The sequence below is a fragment of the Macrosteles quadrilineatus genome, unplaced genomic scaffold (assembly GCF_028750875.1).
Source record: "Macrosteles quadrilineatus isolate MER2022 unplaced genomic scaffold, UCM_ALF_1.0 Scaffold_5__1_contigs__length_97177068, whole genome shotgun sequence".
Taxonomy (NCBI): Eukaryota; Metazoa; Arthropoda; class Insecta; order Hemiptera; family Cicadellidae; genus Macrosteles; species Macrosteles quadrilineatus.
Genome location: NW_026542598.1, coordinates 77707681 through 77730704, shown reverse-complemented (window position 1 = coordinate 77730704; position 23024 = coordinate 77707681). Strand labels below are relative to the sequence as shown.

Here is a 23024-nt window from a genome sequence, read left to right as displayed (position 1 = left end):
GCTTAACAAAGAATTTTTAACAAAAGTAAACCAGAGTATTTTGACCTAAGTTTATATAACGAAGAGAAAAATATGCATTAAAATTGACACGAAGTTTTAATAACTATTGTTTTGAAAATAAATTAGCTTGTGGGTAAAACAGACAAGAAAAAAAAGTTTTTAGTTTTGGAATACGTTGACTCTATTGTTTTACTGATTAATTTTTTTTTACATAAAAGGACATCGTCGTCGTTTTTTTGTTGACATCGTCGTTGACATGGAAATTTGCTGAATATACCCTTTATAGTAAAAGGAATCACTTACTGTTCATGGTTACCTTCTTGGAATACAATAATGTTATAATAATTGTCTTGGCTTTATATTTTGGAGTTACACTTTTCTTCATGTATAGTAATTAAAGTTTTCTAGCATACTGACTGTCATTTGGATCTTCATTTTGGCTTTCTTCTAGTTCATCTTCACAGTCACATGTGTTGTTTTCAAATCATTTCATTGTTGAAGAATTATTTTACATTTTTGACAATACTAATAATGAAATATTCTTTAAGTTATAAATTAGATATAATAGAATTTGATTTAATAACTGATAATTTTTAATATTGAAAATTAATTGAAATTCAATCTGTAATAATAATAACCTGTATATATAAACATTGGTTAAAGAATTTGTATTGACTTGTTTGGAATAATTGGAATAAGATTGAAATAATGAAAACTAATAAATACTTAACAAAAATATAATTTTATTTTGGTTATGATAATAATGCAGACTTACGTTCAGAGATTTATTTTCATTTAAATTTTCACCCATTACTTAATGGTTTTTAAATGTGCTCTCTTGAATTTTTCTAAGTCTTCGATGCAATTGTCATGAAGCTGCCTAAATTTCGTCACAGACCGTGTCAGGCCTGGTTGTTCGCCCCACTGAAGAAGTTCTTCACAATCTCTCTCCTTAAGTGCGATCTGGTTTGCGTAATCCTGGAAAACAGAGTAAATTTTAATATTTATATGTATTTTGATATCTTTTAACGATTTTTCTAGGTCTAGATCGATTGTAAGAACAATGGTTAATTTGTACACTCTCTAAGATATCCAATTGGTTTCTACCCCAAGAAAAAGCATATCTAAACGATACATCATATCTTGTACCGCTAACACTTGAAACAGTATTTATCTGAAGACTACATGTTGGTGTCCGTCTACTTATCACTCGACTGAACTCTTTTCGTTGGAGGGAGAAAGAAAAAGAAACAAATATTGCCCTAAAACTACTTTTAAAATAGTTACACTATAACATGCTTGGTTGCAGAAACTCAACTGTAGTTGTTTTGCAATCTTTTCTATACAAACCGAGCAAATAATTTAAACCCTGTGAATTATATAGGTGCAAAATAACAAATCAATATTCACTTCAAAGGGCCCACCTCAAAAATTGGAACATCTGGTTTGAAGAAGTTCGAAATGTAAGTCACTCTGTTATCTTTCGACTTAATCAGAGTAGTAAAAATAGTACCGATTATGAGTGTGAGCATAGAGTAAATTGACTTATGTGTGACCGTTACAAAGTTAAAAGAAATAACTTCTTAATCAGCATTGTACGTGTTATTAAATTTACGGAAAGAACCACTTACCATCTTTTGTATATTTACCGTCTTGTGAGTAACAATATAAGCGTAAATATATGTTTTAAGTGTTATAAGACGTATCTTTATTTACTTTCTGTAAGTTAAAAGCACCCTTTGTAATAACATGACTTTTCTCGTGTAGTTGTAATAGTGTAAAAACGCTTGTTAATATGTTGGCGAATCGTAAAAGGAAGTGTTTATCTAACGATTATGATGTTCCTATTGTGTGTAGTTTACATGAGGTAAAACATTTAATACTAACAAAGTGTGACTTAAGCCATTGACATTTGGATGCAGAAGTAAACATCCCACATATGGAACATCAGTCACCATTTTTTATTTAGAAAGGAAATAATCCTCGGAGCCAGCACTTGATTGCACTAGAGTTTAAAATCATATTTTTTTGTTGCTGAGAGAGTTGAAGTACGGTTATTTGGCTTACAATAAGTCTTCCTATCAGTTTCACTTGGTAGAACATTCACATTATTCGACAGAAATCATTCATTTATATTAGTGCAATCTGTCGGTGGCTCACACCAACTACGTCCATTTTGACTTAAAAACTGGCAAACAAATTTAACGCATGGATGGAATGTCTATGAATCAAATGTTCAACTCTGGTTACATTTTAGAAACTCTATATTGATTTAGTTCCCCAATTTATTGTTGAGATAAATAATATTTTTTTTAATATCATCTATGATAAACTCTTTTAAGATTAAATTTAGTCGTATGTCGTATTTTTCAATACTAAATGTGAGTTTAAGCTAGAGCTATTTGATCATGTCAATATTGTGTTATTTAAAGTTATGTGTATGTTAATATAGTGAGTGAACCCCTATTGACATTGCCTTTACTAATCTATGATATAATATTACCTCATGTTCTTCAGGCAGTTCCTCTGACTCTAGTGGAAGTTCTTCATGAGAATCTTCATGCTCGGGAGTCTGATCATTCGAATTTTTCGAAAATTCTGTTTTCAATTCCTTCACAACCTCATCGTATTGTGCCTTGTACGTTTTGTCACTGTCACCTTCTTGTTTGGTTGACTTATCTGTGTTTCCATTATCGCTATCTTTAGAGATATTTTTCACCAAATCCTCTGGGACTTTTGAGTCATCAGTCTTCTTTGGTAGCATCAACGTGATTTTCTGATTGGTACACACCAGATCTAAGCCTCGACCCTCCCCACGTAACAAATCAGCATCAATTTTCTTATCCTGGATATACTTGAGCTTCAGAACATTAAGAAAATTCAAACAACGTGTTACACTTTTTTTCTGCTCTTCCAAATCTTCAACTTGGTCGTGTGAGAATTTCAAATTCACTAGTTTTAAACACACGTTGTTGGTCACACAAAGTTCTTGTTGGATGTTAAACTCAATTATGTTAATAGGTAGAGTCAAATCAGCTGGTGGTGGGAGTATTACTTCTTGTTTGCTTGTCAGAATCACGGGTAACTTATTCAGGTAATATCCCAGGCCTTCAAGGTTGGACGTTATATACTCTCTCTTCTTCTCATCCAGGAAGTCCATGCATTTGACATACCTTTCGTTAGGAAAAGGTGGTGAGAAAGAGTCCCCTTTATCGAGAGCCTTGATAACTAATTCTCCAACGATGGCGTCGCATTCTTTTTGTTTGTCGTAGATTGTGTCTGCTTGTTGGGATGGTGTTTGCTTTGGTGGACCTTCATACGGCACTAATGCCATTGAACTCAAATCTTGATCTGAGGACACTAGAGACGTGCCGAAGATCAGAAGAATCTGAAATGCATCATTATTATAATATTGCAACATTATTAAATGTATTGAAGAAAAAGACAAGACATATTATCGGTGATGTTCAGAGTTAAATTTTCTAGTTCGTGGTAATTTTAATGTTTTAAATCATTTTACCGTGTATTTTTACTTCCGATGCCTCAAATTGTTATCTTTTTACCCTAACTTTGCTAAATAGAATCGTTGTGGATATTTTTAGGCATGATATGTGGATGCAATGCGTGGTGTTGATTGACGTCTTCACTAGTGAGTACTACGACTATCTACAGTACTATTTTGATGAGACAAATTTATTCGTCAAGCACAAGGCAAAAATGTGGTTCGGATTCCACTATGTAGGTCCGTTATCTGCCATTGGCTGTATGGGACATTAATCAGCAGCTGTGTCTAAGGAACATGTTGGCCTTGGTCAGTAACAAGACTACAAGATCACGGCCACTCATCCTACACTCATCTCCATTCATACTTGCCTTAAAATACCTACCTTAGTATGGTCACCATTTCAATTAAAAGTATTAAAGTAAAAACCCATAGTTAACATACGACCCAATGAGAAATACCTGTGTCCGAAATTGACATCACTTGGAATCGAACCAGCAATGTCGATTGCGATTTTGGTTCTTACTGTCGTTTAAAAAAAACATTTTTGTATTAAACGACACAATGTGTCAAGCAGAATGCCCTTGAAAAACTCAACATATACACGGGAATTGTTGTTATCACAAAGCAACAATGGGGTCTAATTATCCAAACAGATAGCTACAGTGCGTTGAAGGAGTTATTGTAATGTAAATAGTTAATGGTGGAGATTTAATAATATGTTACCATGGAATAGTACATCTCTTAGTTCTTTGATTATTCCATGGTATAATCATCAGTTTACATTTTAATATATCATTTAATTTGTAACAATTTAGCTCGACAGTGTCTTCAGATTAAATTGTCGGATGGTAAATGTGTAATGGGGAATGTTAAATCTATAAATCATGAATCTATCAAATCTATGATGTGTGCAGAATCTATACATCAATATCTATAATATTAAAACGAAACTGTGTTTTTTTATTTCACGATTCTGAATCAACCACTCGACGGATTTTCATTATTTTTGTGTTGAAAGAAAGATAATTTTGAGAACTAGGGAATGTCGAAGCCATAATTTTAGTTTAGGGTCCCAGTTTTTTAGAAATTAAGTTTTAATTTTTAAAAAGTCTAGCAGCCGACGCTAAGATTCTAAACTAGCTTTTGGCATAAAATTATTTGCTTAACATAACAGCTGTATACATTCAGCTATAGTGTCACAAATTCAGCATTTGGATAAAAATTTAAAGACATACTTTGTGTTGACTTATTTATACTATGTGTAATGCTAATCATTGATACGTTCAATTCTTCTGTAAGGGATGACAGATTAATTATACATAGTAAAATACTAGGATGTTCATATTATTTTTAAAAGCAATCTTTGTAATCTTCGATTTGTTTTAGGGCAATATAATTTGTTTTAACTAACAGCTGGTTAAATATAAACTATAGAACTATGAGGTTATTTTATTTACTCTTATTTTGTCATTGATTATAGTAAATAAGTAAGATTAGTAGAGATAATTAGACCACAGTTTAAAATAGTTTAGACCAAAATTAATTAAACCACAGTACAAATCGAGGCTTACACGAGTCTTAAATATAAAAGGATAAATGCAAATTATTTTACTGCTCCACTTTTCAAGGAAAGATTAGAAAAATAACAATGTTTACATGTTTTAATTCTTCATGGTAGCTTTTTGTTTACAATTATGTTTGTCTGCTTTAACATTGTTTGGATTAGGCCCGGAAATATTTATGTCACAAAAAGAAGATCAAGAATAATCAGGAATCACGATTTTAAATTACCACCACAACCTCAGCCGGGTTTTATACAAAGATAAACGGATGGATGACATAGATTGAACACAACGTCAACATTGACCTAGGATACTGCAATTCATTTCTAGTATATTATAATTTCTAAAGTACTTTTTTGTCGGTTGACCACAACTTCCTTATTTGGTCATCAATATTAATAAATTAAGTGTCATTTTAAAGCTTTTTTTACTTACTATCCGGGGAAAATATAAAAATCACTCATTTTTCAGTAGTTTTTCGTAAAAATCATATCATTCTGCAAGTAATTTAAACTTGAAATGTCTGTACATTAATAGTATATTTCACCACTAGGGCCTAAAGTAACTCTTTTTGACCCGAGGCCAAGTTTTACCTGAGGAAAATGAGCATATTGCATATTGCGAAGAATATTGCATCATTAATTAACAAACTAAGCTAGAAAACTAAACAATTTGTATTTAAAGATAACCTCTCAAAACGACTTCCAGCTTGATTATACCATCGATATGTCGAGCGATCGTATAAACCACAAATAATTGCTGTAAAAAATAAACAAAAAAATTAAATTTCGAACGATCGACACCACAGTTGGGCTAAAACCTTACCTAAGATAAATAATTTTGATCTATACGAATGCCACAATCGAAATTTACAACTGTTTAAAACAGGTGATTTAGACAGTAAAAGTGCTACTTTAGACCCGCAATGCATGCATTAATGAATAATGAATATGAATAATGAATAATGAAGTTTATTTCCCACAAAAAACCACAATGTAACAATACATGAGATGTAGAGAAATAGAACTGGCTACTTGATCCAGTAGTGTAACCAGTTTGCTTATACTAACTTATAGGCTAACATGACGTTGTAATTTATGGTCTAGCATCTGATATAAAACATTGAATTCCGCCTGAACTGTGCATCTGATGGACAAAACAAGAACTGTTTTAATAAACAATGAAAGTTATTACAACAGGATATTATTTATATAATTTATGTCCTGCTGAGAAGAAAGCCAAATTATCGTTGCTTTGCTAAACTGCTTTAAATTTAAACTATTCTTTATTTGAAGTGGTAGATAATTATAGTATTTTGGACCTAGATATTGAAAAGAGTGACGAAAAATAGCTTTATTTACTTTGGGTAGTTTCAGAGTATTATTGGTAATGCTTCTTGTTATGTATGTGTGTGTAATATTTGGTATGACGTTAACTCTGTTTCCACTTCGAACAAAAAACAGTCTAAGAACTTTGAAAACAAAAAGGTGCTGTATGGGCAAAATTTTTAACTGTTGGTAGAGTGGAAATGAACTTGTTCTTTTAGGTTGTTTCAAAATTATCCGCATAAAAAAGTTTTGTGTTGTTCTTAATCTATTTATCAAGGTTTTATAAGTTCCTCCCCAGCATGGCAAGGCATATTGCAATCTTGAGTTGATTAGTGCAAAGTATAATGTTCTCAAAAGTGATTCGTTACAAATATTTCTTAAAAAATAAAATTTTCTTATTTGTGTTCGTATCTTAGCATGTAGATTTAATATATGAGGTTCGAAGGTGACTTTTTCATCGAGTAGAACTCCTAAATATTTTATAGATTTTACTTTTTCTAACGGCTGGCAATTACATAGTTGTGGACTGCAATTTGAGGAGTGAAAAATTAAAGGAGATGGCAATTCAAAACCGGTTGAGTGGAAATTAACAAATTTGGTTTTGTTTACATTTACCTGCATTCTATTGATCAAACACCAATTTCTTAAAAGTAAAAGATCATCGTTTATTAAATTTTCCATCAACATCAAATCGTTTTGTGTGTAAAAAAGAGCAATGTCATCAGCAAAAGCAAAGATATTTCCGTTAAAAGGTAGATTTAATAAATCGTTGATGAACACTAAAAATAAAATACCTGAGGTCGTTGACCCTTGGGGCACACCCGTTTGTACAATGAGAGGATTACTGTAGTCATTGTTTATTTTTACTTGTTGCCTCCTATTTGTGATGAAACTCTTAAACCACTCAAAAGCTGTACCTCTTATTCCTACGTTTTGCAATTTATTTAAAAGAATGTTGTGATTTACCATGTCAAAAGCTTTTTTAAAATCAATAAATAGACCTGTTGTTTTCAGTTTTGAGTTTAATCCTTGGAAGATGTGATCGGTTACTGCCAATAAAGCACTTTCTGTTGACCTGCCTTTAATAAAACCAAACTGCTTATTACTGAAAAAATGTGTTTTATTTAAAAAATTTTCAATTCTAATCATCATGAGCAACAATAAACAACATTAAGTACCCCCGCTGCAGCAAACCTGCCGAAATTCGCTAAAACGGCTGTTTTTGCTGCAGTATGACGACAGATTTAATTATTGTTTTTACACCGACAGCTTTGAAACTAAGTTTCCATGACGTGTGATTCCAGTATTTATAAAATCAACTATTCAAAGAGTTAAAGTCAAAGTCCTTTATTTGTCATAAATATTAGTTAGTTTAGTAAAGTTGTCATAAATCTTAGAAAATCGGAGCCGAAAAAATCATGTAAATCTAAAATAGACACTCTGTTTGAACTTGTGAAAATACCACGATGAGTCTATTGGAAATAAATTCTCGACTACAAAGAGCCTCACAGATATCTATGCAAACAATGCATCAGCTGGACGGCAATGAGGTTAAGAAAACAAGGATATCATTATATAGGCTGGTTTTGTCGTTAAAAAGTCTTACATTGTAGTAGGCCTAGTTAATTATTTGGGTTGATAAAAAAAAACAAACACCCAAAAAGAAACACTTTAGACTAAATCATAAATCCAAACTAGGTTGAACATATAGAAGGGCAATTGTTTACCCAAGATCAACTTTTAAAACGCATGAAACTTCTGTTTATATTTTGCAAAATATTTGAGCTGAAATAAGATTGTATATTTACCCATAGTAGAGAACGCATGGTCTTGCACAACGAACCTCTGGCACACAACTGGGAACATATGCCACAAGTGTTTCAAGGCAAACTATCCGTCCATTTACCTACCTGAGTCACCGATTGGATCACTGAAATCGCCGGTTTTACAATATTTCAACATAAGTTGATTCTGAAGCTGTTCATTTGTTAGGTCCCTAATAATATAAGCAGAATTTTCTATTGCCCCAGTCTAGATATTTCTCAACTCTATTGAAAGTTCTCCTCGCCTGAGAGTACTGTCCTTCCCATATGGGGAATAAGCTAAAAGTTTTTACTGAATGTCTCATGGTAAGACCTAGGCCCGAGACCACTTTACTTTTTCACTTTGGTAAGAGACAAAACACATTATACGTTATATACGTGTCTGTTAGCGTGATAACTCGAGCAAAACTGATCCAATTTTGATTTATTTATGTACAAAATTTTTATATTTAAGTATACCCTACGTTTATTCAAACGAGTTCGCGAACCAGAATGATTGGACCACGGGAACGGGGATTTAATGGGTAAAAATAGGGTTTCCTAATTTTTGACACTTAAAACATAACATTTTCCAATTTCTCTCTATATCATTTTTAGGCATTAAAAAATTATTTTCTTACTAACGCGTTTTTATGCGTTTAATCAATGAGGAGAATTTTTTTAAAGGCTGTTAATTCAAAATGTTTATGTTTATCGGAAAATGAACTGTTGTAGTTTACTTGTTTATTAGCTTATTATGTAACAATTTTTAAAAATATATTCATTTCATACTAAGCTATCAAGATTTTACAAAGAAAAACACTCTTTTACCTTCCCTGTAGCAGCAAACCGAATTACTCGTTAAACTAATCTATTAATAGGCAAGCATGTTTCTTTAAAACCTTTTTTCTCAGCTCGTTCGTGCATCACAAGGAAAATCTACGCATACTGTTGGAAATATATTTTCCTAATTATAATAATCTCAAAAATATAGCATACAAAATTTAGCTAAAAAATAAGCACAACAAAGGAATTTAAAATTTTAAAAAAATACATGGGTCTCATACTTAAACAAACCATGCAGGTGACGAAATAAAAACAAAATATGAACAGAAAATCCAAACAAACAGAAGAAATTACAAGCACATGTTTTTTTACAGCGTGGAGTGAAAATATAGAAGCCTGTATATTACATATTTTTGGTCGAGTTTTCGGCCACTGGACGACCACTAGTCTTATATCAATAGTCAAAGCTTGGAAAAATATTTTCTTGTAGATGCGTAGAATCCCTTTATAAATTAAAATAGGTTTAAAAATAAGTACAAAATATTATTTTTTTTTTTTATTAACAGGGGCCTTATGGGTTGCCGTGCTTGATATAAAATATAAACAGAAAATCGAAACAAATGGAAGAGAATACAATCACATGTTTTATTTACAGTATAGGGTGTAAATAGAGAATTCTGTACATAACGTACTTTTGGTGAAGTTTTCGACCATTGACCATTGACGACCTCTAGTATTACTTAAATAATGAATACATCTGATATTTTTGAGGAGATATTTTTAAATCAGGCAAATGATAAGGGTGAAAATGGGATATTTTGAACTAGCGTAATGTTTGACTGGCTCACAGAATTGTGATATTTTTTAACAACAAATTGGCAACGGCTGATCTATATAGATTCCATGTATACTTCAGTATCCATAAAACCCCTTTTTTGATCAAAGGAAAAATTATCTGTCTAAACAACCAAAGTAAGATGTATTAGAGTTCTGTACATAATAAGTTATAGATATTCTTTATCTATGACATCGCTGTCAATCGTCTTCATCTTCATCATCATGGCCACCGTTCATATGTAGAATAGATGCGACCTTGGACAATGTCGAAGAACCTGAAGGTTGACTTTCTTGCTTCAGACTTTCCAAAAACTCGAAATTTTGAATAAACGCAGGATTATCGAAGGGCTCTCTATTTTGCAACTTTCTCTTTGAATCCTGCTTGTTATGAAAGAACTCACTTGTATCAAATAAAGATTCAAAATTTGGATTAGTGTTGGATTCCGTTTTGATTGCATCCATATTTATAAGCTGAAATGGTAGTGGGATCAATTTTTGAACACCTGATGGAAGCGTTAGCGGAAAAATGTGTTTATGCGATGTAATATCTATTTGGTTCTCATCGATGTACATTTTCTTTAAGTTGTTGAGCTTTCCTATGCACTCATTGTAGTGGCTTTCTAAATTTACTAAAGAATTAAGGATCTTGTGTTTCATCAGATGTTCTCCAAACTCCAGTAGCTCTTTGCAGTCGTTCTCCAACAATATTATATTTTCTTCCAAAGTTCTCTTGCGTTGTCTTCTTACCTTCTCACTGACCTTTAAAAAGAGATATAAAGTTACTAATACATACAACTTCAAAATAAACAAAATTAGAGAGAATGTTTTTCTGCTGTATCACATTATCTACTAAATACTGAAACATGAATTAAAATATTTTTTTGATGCTATATTGGGTTATAAGTGTTTAATACAATTATTTGTCTAACTGCATGATAATAGTGATTAAATTATGACTGTTTGATGTTCCCAGCCAAAAAAATTATTGTAGTTATAAATATATAATTCCTCCGACTAAAGTTCCTCACACTAATGAGTTAATGTTATTACATTCAGTATCTATATTTTGTATGATAAACTATAATAAATCATCCCAACCTTACCTTTGTAGGGTTAGATTCAGGTTCATTCTTCAACGTATCATCGGATCCCTCATCGCCCATCGCAAAAGATCTTTCTTCTTTGTCATCATCATTTAGCTCAGCGTTTTCCGTTTCTTTGATTTGGCCAGATGCTTGTATTTTCATTACCTTCCCGTCGTCATTTTTCGACACTACTCTAACACTGTAAGTAACAACATTCGTATTTTCGTCAGCACTTCCTTTGGGTGTCTTTTCAGACTTCATAGTTGAATAATTACTTTGTTTGGCTGCCTCTTCATATTGTGGCACATTTTCTTTTACTTTATTCTCAGTAACTGGTAAAGAATCCTTGGTATTAGATTTACTGGTTTCAATTATAATTGGTTGATTGTCTTTTTGAGAAAGACTACCAGATTCATCAACGATCCTTCGTGAATCTAATTCGGAGCTTCTTTCAACAGATGGCAAGACATTTTTTACCATCTTGGGATTTTCAATTTTATGTTTAGCATTTGCATCATCGGTCTTATTCATCATTACTTTAGAGGGTTTATCTTCGCCTTCATCAGGGGAATTTTCCTTTGCTTCTTCGCTTGTCGCATTTTTATTCAAATCATCTTTCTCAGTATCGGCTTTACTTACAGACACTGGAGATTCTTCAACTGGCTGTTTACTTTTTCCTTTTTGCCCTTCAACAGGGGAATCATTCTTTGGCACATTAGGAATCACGCAAGGTGACTTCTTTGCAGCTTTCTTATTTTTATTCTTTGGTAGCGTTAACCTAATGTCTCCATAAGCACACACAGCAGGTAATACTCCAATACTGTTGTCCGATTCCCATTCACTCATGTCTAACACTTTGTTATACTTCAATTTTAACTCGTCAAGGAAATCCTTGCACCGCGAGGCACTATTTTTCTTTTTGATGACATCTTCCTCGTTGCCACGTAAAACTTGCATGTTGGAAAGTCTAAGACATAAATCATATGTTGCACATAGTTCATCTTGGATGTCAAATTCATTTTGAGCTACCTCTGAAGTTTGAGTTACATCTGTAGGAACAGCAAGAGTAACGGATTCTTCTGGAAGTTCTACGGTAAACGATTTTTTGTTAAGTATTTTGCCCTTTAGATAAGTTGAGATATACCCTCTCTTTTTCTCATCGAGGATTTTCTTGCATTGGAAGTATTTTTCGTCAGGTTTAGGGGTCTCGCAAATATCACCTTTGTCGACTGCTTTGGCAATCGTTTCAACTACGATAGCGTCACATTCATTTTGCTTATCGTAAATTATCTTTGCCAATTCAAACTGGCTTACAGGTGTCGAGTTAGAGTTTTCGTCTGAAGCTGCTGAATAAACTCCGATTACTAGAAGGAGCTGAAACATGCAATATGTTGATGCTATACAGGGTGTCCCCAAACTGTACTGACCTTTCAGTGTATAATTCTTGGAAAGACATACTAAAATATCAAGTTTAAAATTACCAAAACTCAAAAGCCGCCATTTAGTCTTTTTCGAAAAACTATCTTATATTTTTGAATGTTTTTAAATTGATAATTAGTGCACAGACTAAATCATTAATGTTTATAATGTTTGGTTCCGAAATGGCGACATTAAAAATTTTAAAACTTAAATAACTTAACAATTTTATTAGTAAACAAACTCCTGTAATTTTTTTATTTAGACACTTTTATTAAAATTTCAAAAGTACCAAAAAATCAGAAAATTTTTTGATAAATAAGGAGGGAAACTAGTTTTAAGATAGTAGTGTGTATAAAATCATATCTCTGGTCATTGGGTGAAGGTAAAATCACTGCTAGTTATTTCAATTAATTAGCTGATTAAATTACTAGTTACTCAATGAGGGCAAATATTATTTTATACGGTATCTTAAAAATGATTTGTTTTTTTTTATTACGTGAATCTATTTTCTTAAATTTGAAATTTTTAGAATTTTAACACAATTTAATTGTACAACTAAAATAATATTATTTTAATTTAACTATCCGTATATATTTTTTTTAGCTTAAATGCTTTAAATGACCGCCATATTAAAACTAGTCAATTTTTAAAATTGTCTTTGCATTTTAACAAATGTACGATATTTCAATTGGCTACAAAAAGCTGTTAACAATCAACAAATAATTTAAAACAAATGTACGGGTCAATTTGAGTTTTGGGTGTTTTAAACGTGATATTTTAGCTTGTCTTTGTTCCAGGAACGATACCATAAAAGATCGATAAAGAGTTTGGGGAAACACTGTATAATAAATGTAACAAAATAGCATACAGGATGAAAATCTGTTTTTTTTTTATAGAATCAAAATCTTTTGTAACTTTAATTGTTGCTGGTTTTAGAATTTTTTATGATGCTGTTTTTTTTTTTTTTTTTTTTTTTCTTAAATCTGTTTATGAATATTGTTGGAATGGTTGTTTTTAAGTAAGGATAAGTGCTTTAAAAGTAATTACTTCGATTAAAAAATATTATTAAAACTAAACTATTGAACAAAATAGACTCTTCTAAATCAGAGAAAGATGTAGGCCTACATATTAAGTATATCTGTACTTTTATAAACTTTAAAAATGTCTACTGTATTTACTACGAATATTAAATACAGCAATGAATAAGTATAAATAATTTTACCCAGAGTAGAGAAGCCATGCCTTATTGCAGCTAACCCACTCATTAGCACCCAACTGAGCAGAAACCATATGTTACAGGTGTGCGGAGTGATTATAACCTCAACTTTTCTCAAACCATAAACTGTATGTGTTGAGTTCTGGTCCATGTTGTCATAAAACCTGTCCCAAATTCAAAGGCTTAGACCTTCCTTACTAGAACGCTAAAAAACTGCACAACTCAATATATCAAAAAATCAAATCGCACAACCCATTTAAAAAAAAAACCATAGGCAAAATATGCCAACGGTATTAAGTTTATTTAAGTTTGGTTCTTAACATCTTTAATTTCAGAATGATGAAGCAATGGTTATGCATATAATAGTGTAAGACCTTAGTTTAGCTTGGTAATTAGGTAGAGAAAGAAATAGCGTTTCATCAACATAAAATGTAGGAGTGTGCACTGAAAGAACCAAGCATTATCTCAGCAGCTGTTTGTTTCAAACAAAACTTAGTCCATCAATGGAGCGAAAAAGGTAAATGATACAAAATATTTATGTAGGTAGATTGGTCAACTTAATAAAACTGTGCAGCATGACTAAAAATAGTTTATTGCATGGCCCAAAAGTGTCTTTCAACTCATTCTATTTTCCAAGAAGCGTTTTAATTAGTAAAAAAGTCTTATAATGACCCCCCACCTAACAGGCTTAAGTCTTAAGAGTTTTTGTAACACACTCAATCTTGTAAACTACTTAGTAACTAATTTCACATTACGGCAGCTAACACAAAAACAAGTATCGCACAGGATATAATGTCTCCTTTTTCAATGAAAGCGCTGCTCGGTTTTCCTTTCTTAGGCTCAAGTTTTTCCTCGGTTGTATCTGCATGTTCATGGTGATCAGAGTCACCTTCGTCAGATTTTTTATGTTCAGAAGCATCTTCAGTTTCTTCAGCATGTTTATGGTGGTCTGCGTCTTCTTTCTCTTCAGATTCTTCCTCAGACTTTAAGTATTGTTCATGCAGAGGTGTATGGAAGTCTAAGTTATTCGCAAAGCTAGGAAGTTCCATCCCAATCTTCTGGCCTTTACACATCACTGTCATCACTCCGTCTTCTTTCAGTTTGTGTTTATCTAGTTTTTCTTCAGCAATGTAAGCAGCTTTGACTCTTTCTAGAATGATGTGACAATTGGTAAACTTTGCAGTCAACTTATCTTTTTTCTCCTTGTCCTTTTCGATCTCGTCCATAATGTTTTCACACTTTCTGTTTACCACGCACAATTCGTCGACCACGCCAAAGTCCAATTCGTTCACATCTTCATCTTCGGTGGGTCCTTGGAGGGCGATTTCTTTGCCTTCGGAGGTTTTGATGGTAATGAATTTGGGGTTGCCCTCTAAGTTATTGGTTCTCATGTAGTCTTTTTTTAAATCATCCAGTTCATCTTTGCAATCATGGTACTTATCTACAGCAGGAAATCGAAATTCATCGAAAGGATCTACTTCAGGATTTTTCAAAATGTCATCTATTGCTCCACTGATGATTTCCTCGCATTCCTCGTGCTTTTTTATCACTTTGTCTCCCAAGGATTCTGTTTCTGCTTGATCACTGCCAACTACCAAAGAACACCATACCAGCAGGCACAGCTTCTGCAACATCAAAGATTATATTATTACCCAGCTGTTCCTGATCAATGGGCTTTAAAAATAAACTAGGGGTCGTCCAGTGGTCGAAAACTCGACCAAAAATATCTAATGTAACAGATAAGTAATACCCCCAGACATCGTCGACCTATTTTCACTTGGCTATGAAGGATGTATTTTTTCTGCTGCCATCTTGAATCCACTATTTTGAAATGTGATAAATTATTTTAAATATGAAGGTGGTATTTTGACCAATCATTTTGAATTACTTTTTTATGCTGGACTCAATGCTGCAATCCGTTTTTCATGTTCATGTTTGATTTTTGAAATATTGACTTTTAAAATAAAAATAATATTAATATTTCATTGAGTTCAGAATAAAAAAAGTAGTTCAAAATGATGGGTCATAACACTAGCTTCATCTTTAAAATAATTTATCACATTTCAAAATGGCAGATCCAAGATGGCGGCCAAAAATATACATCCGTCATAACCAAGTGAAAAAAGGTTGACAATGAATAGTGGTGTATACTTATCCTTATCTAGCACTTTTTTGAGATTATGGTCTTAGTTTGTAAATGCACAATGTCAAAATGGGTTAAAAATAAAGTTATAAGAAGTCCTCGTAACTTTTTAAGGGATCAAGATTTTTTAAAGGATTGCAGCATCGTATTCAGCGTAGAAATCTAGTTTTAAATGATGGGTCATAACCCTACCTTTACATTTGAAAAAAACTTTGTATCCAATATGGCGGATCCAAGATGGCGACTAAAAATGTATAACTAGTCAAAATGAAGTACTTACTACTCTACAATTATCTGATGTGCTACGTTTAACAGTTTAACAATAATCGATTTAATTAAATGTTACAGAGCTCATCTATATATATAATACGCTAAGCCGATTTTTGTAAACAGAACTCCTCCCTCATTTTTGGACCGATTTTGATGATTAAAGTGTCAAAAGAATTGCCATGATCTGTAGTTTTGCAAAGTGTTTTTGGTTTTTTGATATCTTTATTAGTTTGGGCAGTATCGTCCATCAAAGTTGGATTTTCTCCCATAAGATTAACATAGGGGAATCGAAATATTTATTTGGAAACGTTGTCTCCACTAATTTGAGAGAAAGGCTGAGCGTAAAAACTTGGCGGAGGTGTCCAAAGAAAGGTCTTGGTCTCTAGATGAGTTATCAAAAGAAAAACTACGTAAATTCGCTTAGGGCTCTGCCCCAGAAGCCTCTAAAGATCCCTAGACAGATTTGTTTACATTTAGGTCATGTGGATAATACGTTTTAATAAAACAGCTGTTAATTTTAAAATTGTATTTTAAACAACACACATTTATTAGGAATTACTGAATAGTCCAAAAGACGTATTTGCAATGCTATTTTCTGATTTTAAAATTGATTTGATTTTTTACTATGTCATGTGTTGCAATATAAAATCCCATTACGAAATCAGTGGAAAATCCTTTTATCACAATAACTCTTGCAATTATTTCTTATTGAACTATCTTATATCTATTTTACGGGTTGGCGTCTGCCTTTTTCACACCTTTTCCATATATTTTATCATATTATTGTAGAGGGATCATCATAGATTCATGAGATTATTGTCATACATGCTTTCAATCATTGGAAAAATCTTCGATTGTGTAATACGATACAAAATAATACAAGTGCAGAAGGACACGGTGCCCATTTGAGCAGTGTCTATATTTTGTTAAATTAATAGTGGTTTACAGCAACTGGATAAAACATTTTACAATATTTATGTAGAAATATGTGCATGATTTAGAAAGTCATTAAGCTGGAAAACTGCAATATACTGCAGACTTTTCACAGAGGTCACTTCGATGTATTCATTCAGCTTAGTGAAAACATAATATAAATATGTATACAAATAAGAACTTGAACTCTTAAAGAGCCTTTGGATGTTATTCGACTAAGGAAAAGGGTTGTGCGTGTTTACTAGCGATACTCAGCAAAAAAAACCATTTAATTTATCTCTAAAATATATATATTCTTAAATTGCACTGAGCAACAGCCTAAAAAATCTATGTAACTTACCCAAATAATATAGTTACAAAATGCTCAAACTCGCATTGTGGCATTTATAATTTGGCTTACAATTCTCCATCAGAAAATTCATCTGCAGAAGAATTGTATTTTGCTCTTACCGTTTCTAATAACATCCAAACACAGAAACCTTGCCTAAAATAGAACCTATCTTGACAAATTATTTGCAGTGGCCTATATTACGGACCATGGCCCACTGGGTCGGTAACATTATTGAAAATAAGACGACATTTTGGCTGTAAAAATGGCCCAATGAGTAAATACTATTTAAGCAGCTACTGTCATGAGAGATAGGTCATATTACTTTTAAACTAGATCACATCATCCCTTATAAGATACGTTGATTAACAATGCATGTAAACGTCAATATCAACGTAACAGCGAATTTAATCTTTAAACAAGCTAAATGCTCAAAATATGTATAATTTTACTCAATTTATCGCTGTTAGATGAATTAGCGTAAGCCTTGGAAGTATCCGTCGATTTCGACGGGTTTCACCTAGTCTTATTGTAAACCCTGAAGCATTATTATGTGAGACTTATTTTTTTTGGGGGGGGGGAGGTTTGAGTGCACTAAACTCGAATGCATCGTTCTCTCTTATTTTAGTGTGGATTTTATACGATTTGACCTTTACTCTTTGTTTGTAGCACCAAATGACAGTGGACTCAATTGCTATCTTATATACTACAAAACTTTTGCAAAACTTATGACAGCTAGCCTGGCCATACTACTGGACCAAATTACACGCTTTTGGTACCGAATGAATGATATTTTCCTGTATATGTGCAGAATCCCTTTATAATTTAAAATAGGCTACAAAATAAGCATAAAAATGAATTTTAAATTTAAAATAATTAACATGGTCCTTATGGGTCATCAAATTCAAGCTATCGACTTGAAGATAGCTTAGACTCTAACTAGAATGTTCCCAAAATGAATTTACTCTTCCACAAAGTATGAACAATAAATTATTGCCCTTAATTAGATTCTAGAAAACAAACACTTTTTGCTTTTACCCTACATTTGAACAAAACTTGCCATTAGAAACTCCTGACAAAAGGGCCTAGCCTAGTAACCAGTATTCACCAAAATTCTTATGGACACTCTTCCCCGGACTAACCCCATTCCTCAGGTGGCCTATTTATTGAACAAAAAAGATACTAAGAGCAAGACCCTCAGTGTTAACACAAGCACCTCCACACTTCCCAGCTTGCAAGGCCTGACCACAGGTCATCAACCCAGCTTGCCTTACTTACAACCTAATTACAATAATCTACTACTGTATAGTGTACATTTCAACACAGCCAACTCACCGACACTACACACTGCATGTTCTCTCACTGTCGAGTCACATCTGTGTAACGTATGTGTTACATGTAATTAGTGAGTATCATAATAATTACTTTGTGTGACATACTAACGCTCAAACTCAAACTCGCATCTCTCGGTGAGTTTGTAAATATTTATAGCAGGATTTGGGTTAGTTGATGTATCTGCGACACGAGTAAATAATTTAAATATTTGGCTCATATTTATAACTTAGTTATCTGTTTTATTATCACTTCTTGGAAATTATCACATTGCCACACCTGTAAACAGTATGCAAAATAGCTCAATTCCGCTTTATTCTATTATTTACTATTCTTTTTTTTTACCATTCCATTCGCTAATACATCTGATTTTACTGTTGGCGTATCTTTAAACAACTAATGTATTTATGAAAGTGATTTGTTGATTCCAGTTCGAGTAATTACTTTCATTGTCGTTGTATTAACCTTCATGAATACCGATAAGGTGTCAATATACTAATGAAAGTGGAAGGAGTGCCTCTACCTAAAAACTGCAGTTTTGTGCAGTTTTGAATACTTTCTCAATTAAATGCATGTGTACTGGAAATTTACGTCGAATGACCTTTCGAATTATGAAGAAAAACATTCGTAAAACAGTTATATAGTTTGTACTAAAGTACAGTGAGGCATATTATATCACAAGAAACCGTTGTCTTTTTTTTAGATTATTTAAAATTAGTAATGTATATTAATGAAATTACTTTACTTTTGATAGTTCGTTTCTATGAACAAAAACTGCAGAGAATACGTACTGTTTTTTCAACAAGCAGTTGAATTGAAAATATAACTTAAATTTGGAGTGATTTTAATGAGATGGTCATTTGAATAAACCTATCATATCTAAAACGTATTTTTAACCTTGACGTATCATTATTTGATTGGCCTAAACGAAAACTTAGAGAAACAAAATAACTCAAAACTTTGACTAATAGTCAATGCTCAAAGGCAATTGATTTAAACTTACTTTTAGGTTAACTCGTTGTAGGTTAAACTCAATTGTAAAATCTTAAACTTGTTATTTTAACTGCATCCTATTCACACCATAGAGGAGACCTTGACCTTAGTAAAACAACGTTAACCTCACAAATGTTATACTTTATTGTAATTTTATGACTACGATTTTAGTACTAGACTTTTTTAGCCTTTCTTATTATTACCCCTGAATGTATTTTTTTTAAACATTGTCTGCAGTAAGCATCAACACGATGCCTGAAAATCCTACAGGCTTTATTTATTTCAGATCTTTTGGTGTTGAACCCCTCGGTCCTGTGAGATATGAGTCGATAGAAGAAATCATCGACGTTTATAAGAAGAATCTCCCCTCTTCCCAGAGCTATCAGTGTCTGCAAAAAGCAACACGTAATCAAGATGGCTGCCCAAACGTGGGTGGAATCCCAACGTGATATGGACTACAGACTAAAAACAGGGTTCTTTATTGTGTCTAACAAATTTGAAGACATACTGACAAGAAATGGTATTACAAAAACGTTTCATGGTTTTTAGCCTGTACTCTGGACTAATTTGTATTTTTCTCTAGTTTTAAGAGGTAAGAGGCAATGATAAAAAGGAATAATACATGATACGCCAAAATAGTAGTAGGATTATGCATGCAACAAAATTATTGTATACGAATTTAAAAAACAACCTTGACGATTGGTTGAAATGCTTAATCAACATATAATGGTAAAAGTAAATAATTTTATTCCTACACCTATCCATGCAAATTGTAAGTCAAAATGTTCATGCAAATATTCCTTGCAAATTAAAAAACGTCTATTAACCTTATGTCAACAGTTTTACAATGAAAATTTACGTTGGTGAAAATCTTTTTATTAATTATGTTTTTCAGCATATATTTTTGTGCAATGTGCATTTTTTAGAGAACGGAAATAGTTTTGGACTTTACTACTTGAAGCTTGCCTATATTTTTATTCTAAAAGTGTATATTCTATTATTTGTTGTAGTATTGTTTAACTCAGTGTTGAGTAGTTTGGAATCTAAAGACATTTACTATACAACCTTAGACAATAGGATGAAATAGACATGACATTTCAATGTCAAAGTTTTGCCTGTTTTTGGAATTAAACTGACCGTAGTTAAATTTAGCCCGGGTTAATTTGCTAAGTCTGCAGGTTTGCTGCAACGGGGGTGTTTTAAGTAAGAGTTGGGTACATCACAGAGAAGTAAGCTATAGAGGATACACGCTTATGGGCTTTAAGCTCTAATATGCTTGCTGGAAATATACTTGTGACGAACAAGGAAGTCCTAGCGGCGAGAACTATCAGGGGATTCTATTACACAGGGCGCAAGGTTTTCCTTCACCATGAGCGAGGGGTGGTATTGGACTTTGCCCTAGACACCAGCACTAGTGCTAGACACCACTTATATGTACCTCTGTGGCTACATGTTATTCATATCCCTTACCATCCAATGCTATAAGTCAGTGACGTAGTAGTATATGCATTCATGTGTCTGCTGAGGAGTCAGCTGTACATCACCAGGGTACTCCAGGTAGCGCAGACAGTAATGCTGTCTCCAACCCAGAGAGCGAGCCAGTCTCGCCGTATACTCGCTGGTACAACACGTCCTGATCGCCTGGTGACCTGCCTCCCTGGCTTGTCTGACACTCTCCTCCGCCAGTCTGCGGGCGACTCCTCGTCGTCGCCACTCCCTGTGGACCGCCAACACTCGCAGCTCTATCGTCTTCTCCGGCAGCGTGTCTAGCCGCGCCTCCACCTCCACCCAATCCATGAACTCTATCAGCTGGAATAGTAGTTTTAGTGCACTCATTTAATTATAAGCTCAGTTGGGTATTACAAGGACTTTTACAACAGTGCATGACCAATTATTATCAATACTACCAATAAAGATCATAGCCTGTAATTAAAAATATCTGTAAGAGAACACCTGTCATTGTATGATTTTCGGAGCCTTCGAATACTCTAGAGACATTTGCAAACAAACCCTCCAGGAACCAACCACCTGGAGAATCGACAAACACTTGAGGAAAAGCTCTGCTTAAAAACAACAAACGGGAAGATTTTTGAGGATGTGGAAATTCCTCGACAGAAATTAAGAGTGTAAACCATATTCCCTTTGCAGAGTGGTCAAATCTAGTAAAGTATATAGATCGATATCTTAAGTATATTTACTAGGAATTAAATTCAACATACCTTCTTTACTTTAGGATGAACTTCAGTCCCAAAGTCATGGTCGACTGACGCTTTGTTGATAGCAACTCCTACAATGTTTCCTTGAGCGTCCACTGCCATAAAAGTGAAGTCACCATCAGCCTTTGGTGGCCTGGGGGATGGAGGAGGTGGTGGTAGTTCTTCCAGACCGAATATATTTGTCAAAGGGTTGTCCGGGAAGAAGAAATCGTTGATAAAATGCTCTATCCGTGCTTTGTCTTCTTGTGATTCGGCCTTTACCACCTTGTAGTCCATACTAATTAAAAAAATATATAGTTATGTATTGTAGTTTTGTTATTAGTTTTGTTTTGTAGAATCATGGTGAGGTTCCAAGTGTTAAATCATATTTAAATAAATAGTTAACATTGCTCACAACGTAACTCATTTTGACAATTTGAATCTGCCATCAATGTGTTTGTCAATCTGACAGATAGTCTAACAAATAACATTCAAGCTCAGTCACATGTAGACTTAAATATTTATAACTTGTAGATATTTAGTACTAAAGCTCAGACAAAACAAGGACTGTAGCATGAAGGCTGGCTATACAATTTTGTAACAGTATTTTAGGCAAGATCATCTACTTTTATTTGATAACAGGCAAATTTTGTTAATTATTTGTTATAAATGATTAAATAATTGTTATCTAATAAATACCTGGATAAACTAAGTTGGCGGTGATGTTAGTGCTTCCTCTGTAACAAACTAAATCACATTTAGCTAACAACAGCTGAACCAACTCCCAAGATAATGTCAGACTTTTGTTGACCCACCGAGATAAGGCCCATATCACTTTGTCCCAGTTTTTTATTACGATTTTTCTCCAAAGAAAATTCTGTTTTTGCAGTTTAGATCTCTTCTCCTCTAAATTAGGATTATTTCCTAGATGGGTTGCGGAAATCGTCCAAATATGTGGAGAGGAATTGTAGTGAAGACACCCTTTGATTAACTTACTCTCCCCTAACCCACACTGGCGCCTGATCTTAAGCTAAACCGCAATGTTAGGCTCAAGATGTACAGTTTGATATACTTTGAGGGAAACGGGTATTACTATCATGGAGAGACTGAGCATAAAAAAATCATTTGGCCGATAATCCTAAATCATTTTAATTACTTACAGCAACGTTCTCTAAGAAATTTTCCTATATCAACAGAGTTATTCCTGCTCAATTTGTACAAGGGTAGGAAAAATAAAACTTAAACACTTCATACGCTAGTGGCATTTTATACCAATGGGACATCATCAAT

The 23024-nt window shown here is 33.2% G+C and overlaps 3 protein-coding genes across 5 annotated transcripts; all 3 read right to left on the bottom strand.

Annotated features, from left to right (window-relative positions):
• Nucleotides 1–721: 721 nt before the first annotated feature.
• LOC128994725 (uncharacterized) lies at nt 722–8286 on the bottom strand. The gene is made up of 3 exons (XM_054419462.1): nt 8204–8286; nt 2504–3388; nt 722–978 (listed from the first exon to the last, which is right to left on the bottom strand). Exons 1-3 carry the CDS (start codon nt 8219–8221, stop codon nt 811–813), a joined length of 1071 nt encoding a protein of 356 aa, XP_054275437.1. The 5' UTR covers nt 8222–8286; the 3' UTR covers nt 722–810.
• A 1658-nt stretch (nt 8287–9944) lies between these two features.
• Nucleotides 9945–13614, bottom strand: LOC128994625 (uncharacterized). Its single transcript, XM_054419296.1, has 3 exons — nt 13547–13614; nt 10924–12279; nt 9945–10579 (listed from the first exon to the last, which is right to left on the bottom strand). Exons 1-3 carry the CDS (start codon nt 13562–13564, stop codon nt 10019–10021), a joined length of 1935 nt encoding a protein of 644 aa, XP_054275271.1. The 5' UTR covers nt 13565–13614; the 3' UTR covers nt 9945–10018.
• A 502-nt stretch (nt 13615–14116) lies between these two features.
• Nucleotides 14117–22491, bottom strand: LOC128994501 (uncharacterized). Of its 3 annotated transcripts, none has more exons than XM_054419097.1 (4): nt 22434–22491; nt 21759–22032; nt 21010–21348; nt 15051–15165 (listed from the first exon to the last, which is right to left on the bottom strand). In XM_054419097.1, exons 2-3 carry the CDS (start codon nt 22029–22031, stop codon nt 21019–21021), a joined length of 603 nt encoding a protein of 200 aa, XP_054275072.1. In that variant the 5' UTR covers nt 22032; nt 22434–22491; the 3' UTR covers nt 15051–15165; nt 21010–21018. The 3 variants fall into 3 exon arrangements, with proteins under 3 accessions (XP_054275070.1, XP_054275072.1, XP_054275071.1); XM_054419096.1 differs by lacking the exon at nt 15051–15165 and adding an exon at nt 19816–19928; XM_054419095.1 differs by lacking the exons at nt 21010–21348; nt 21759–22032; nt 22434–22491 and adding an exon at nt 18550–18603 and having other exon boundaries at nt 14117–15165.
• Nucleotides 22492–23024: the final 533 nt, after the last annotated feature.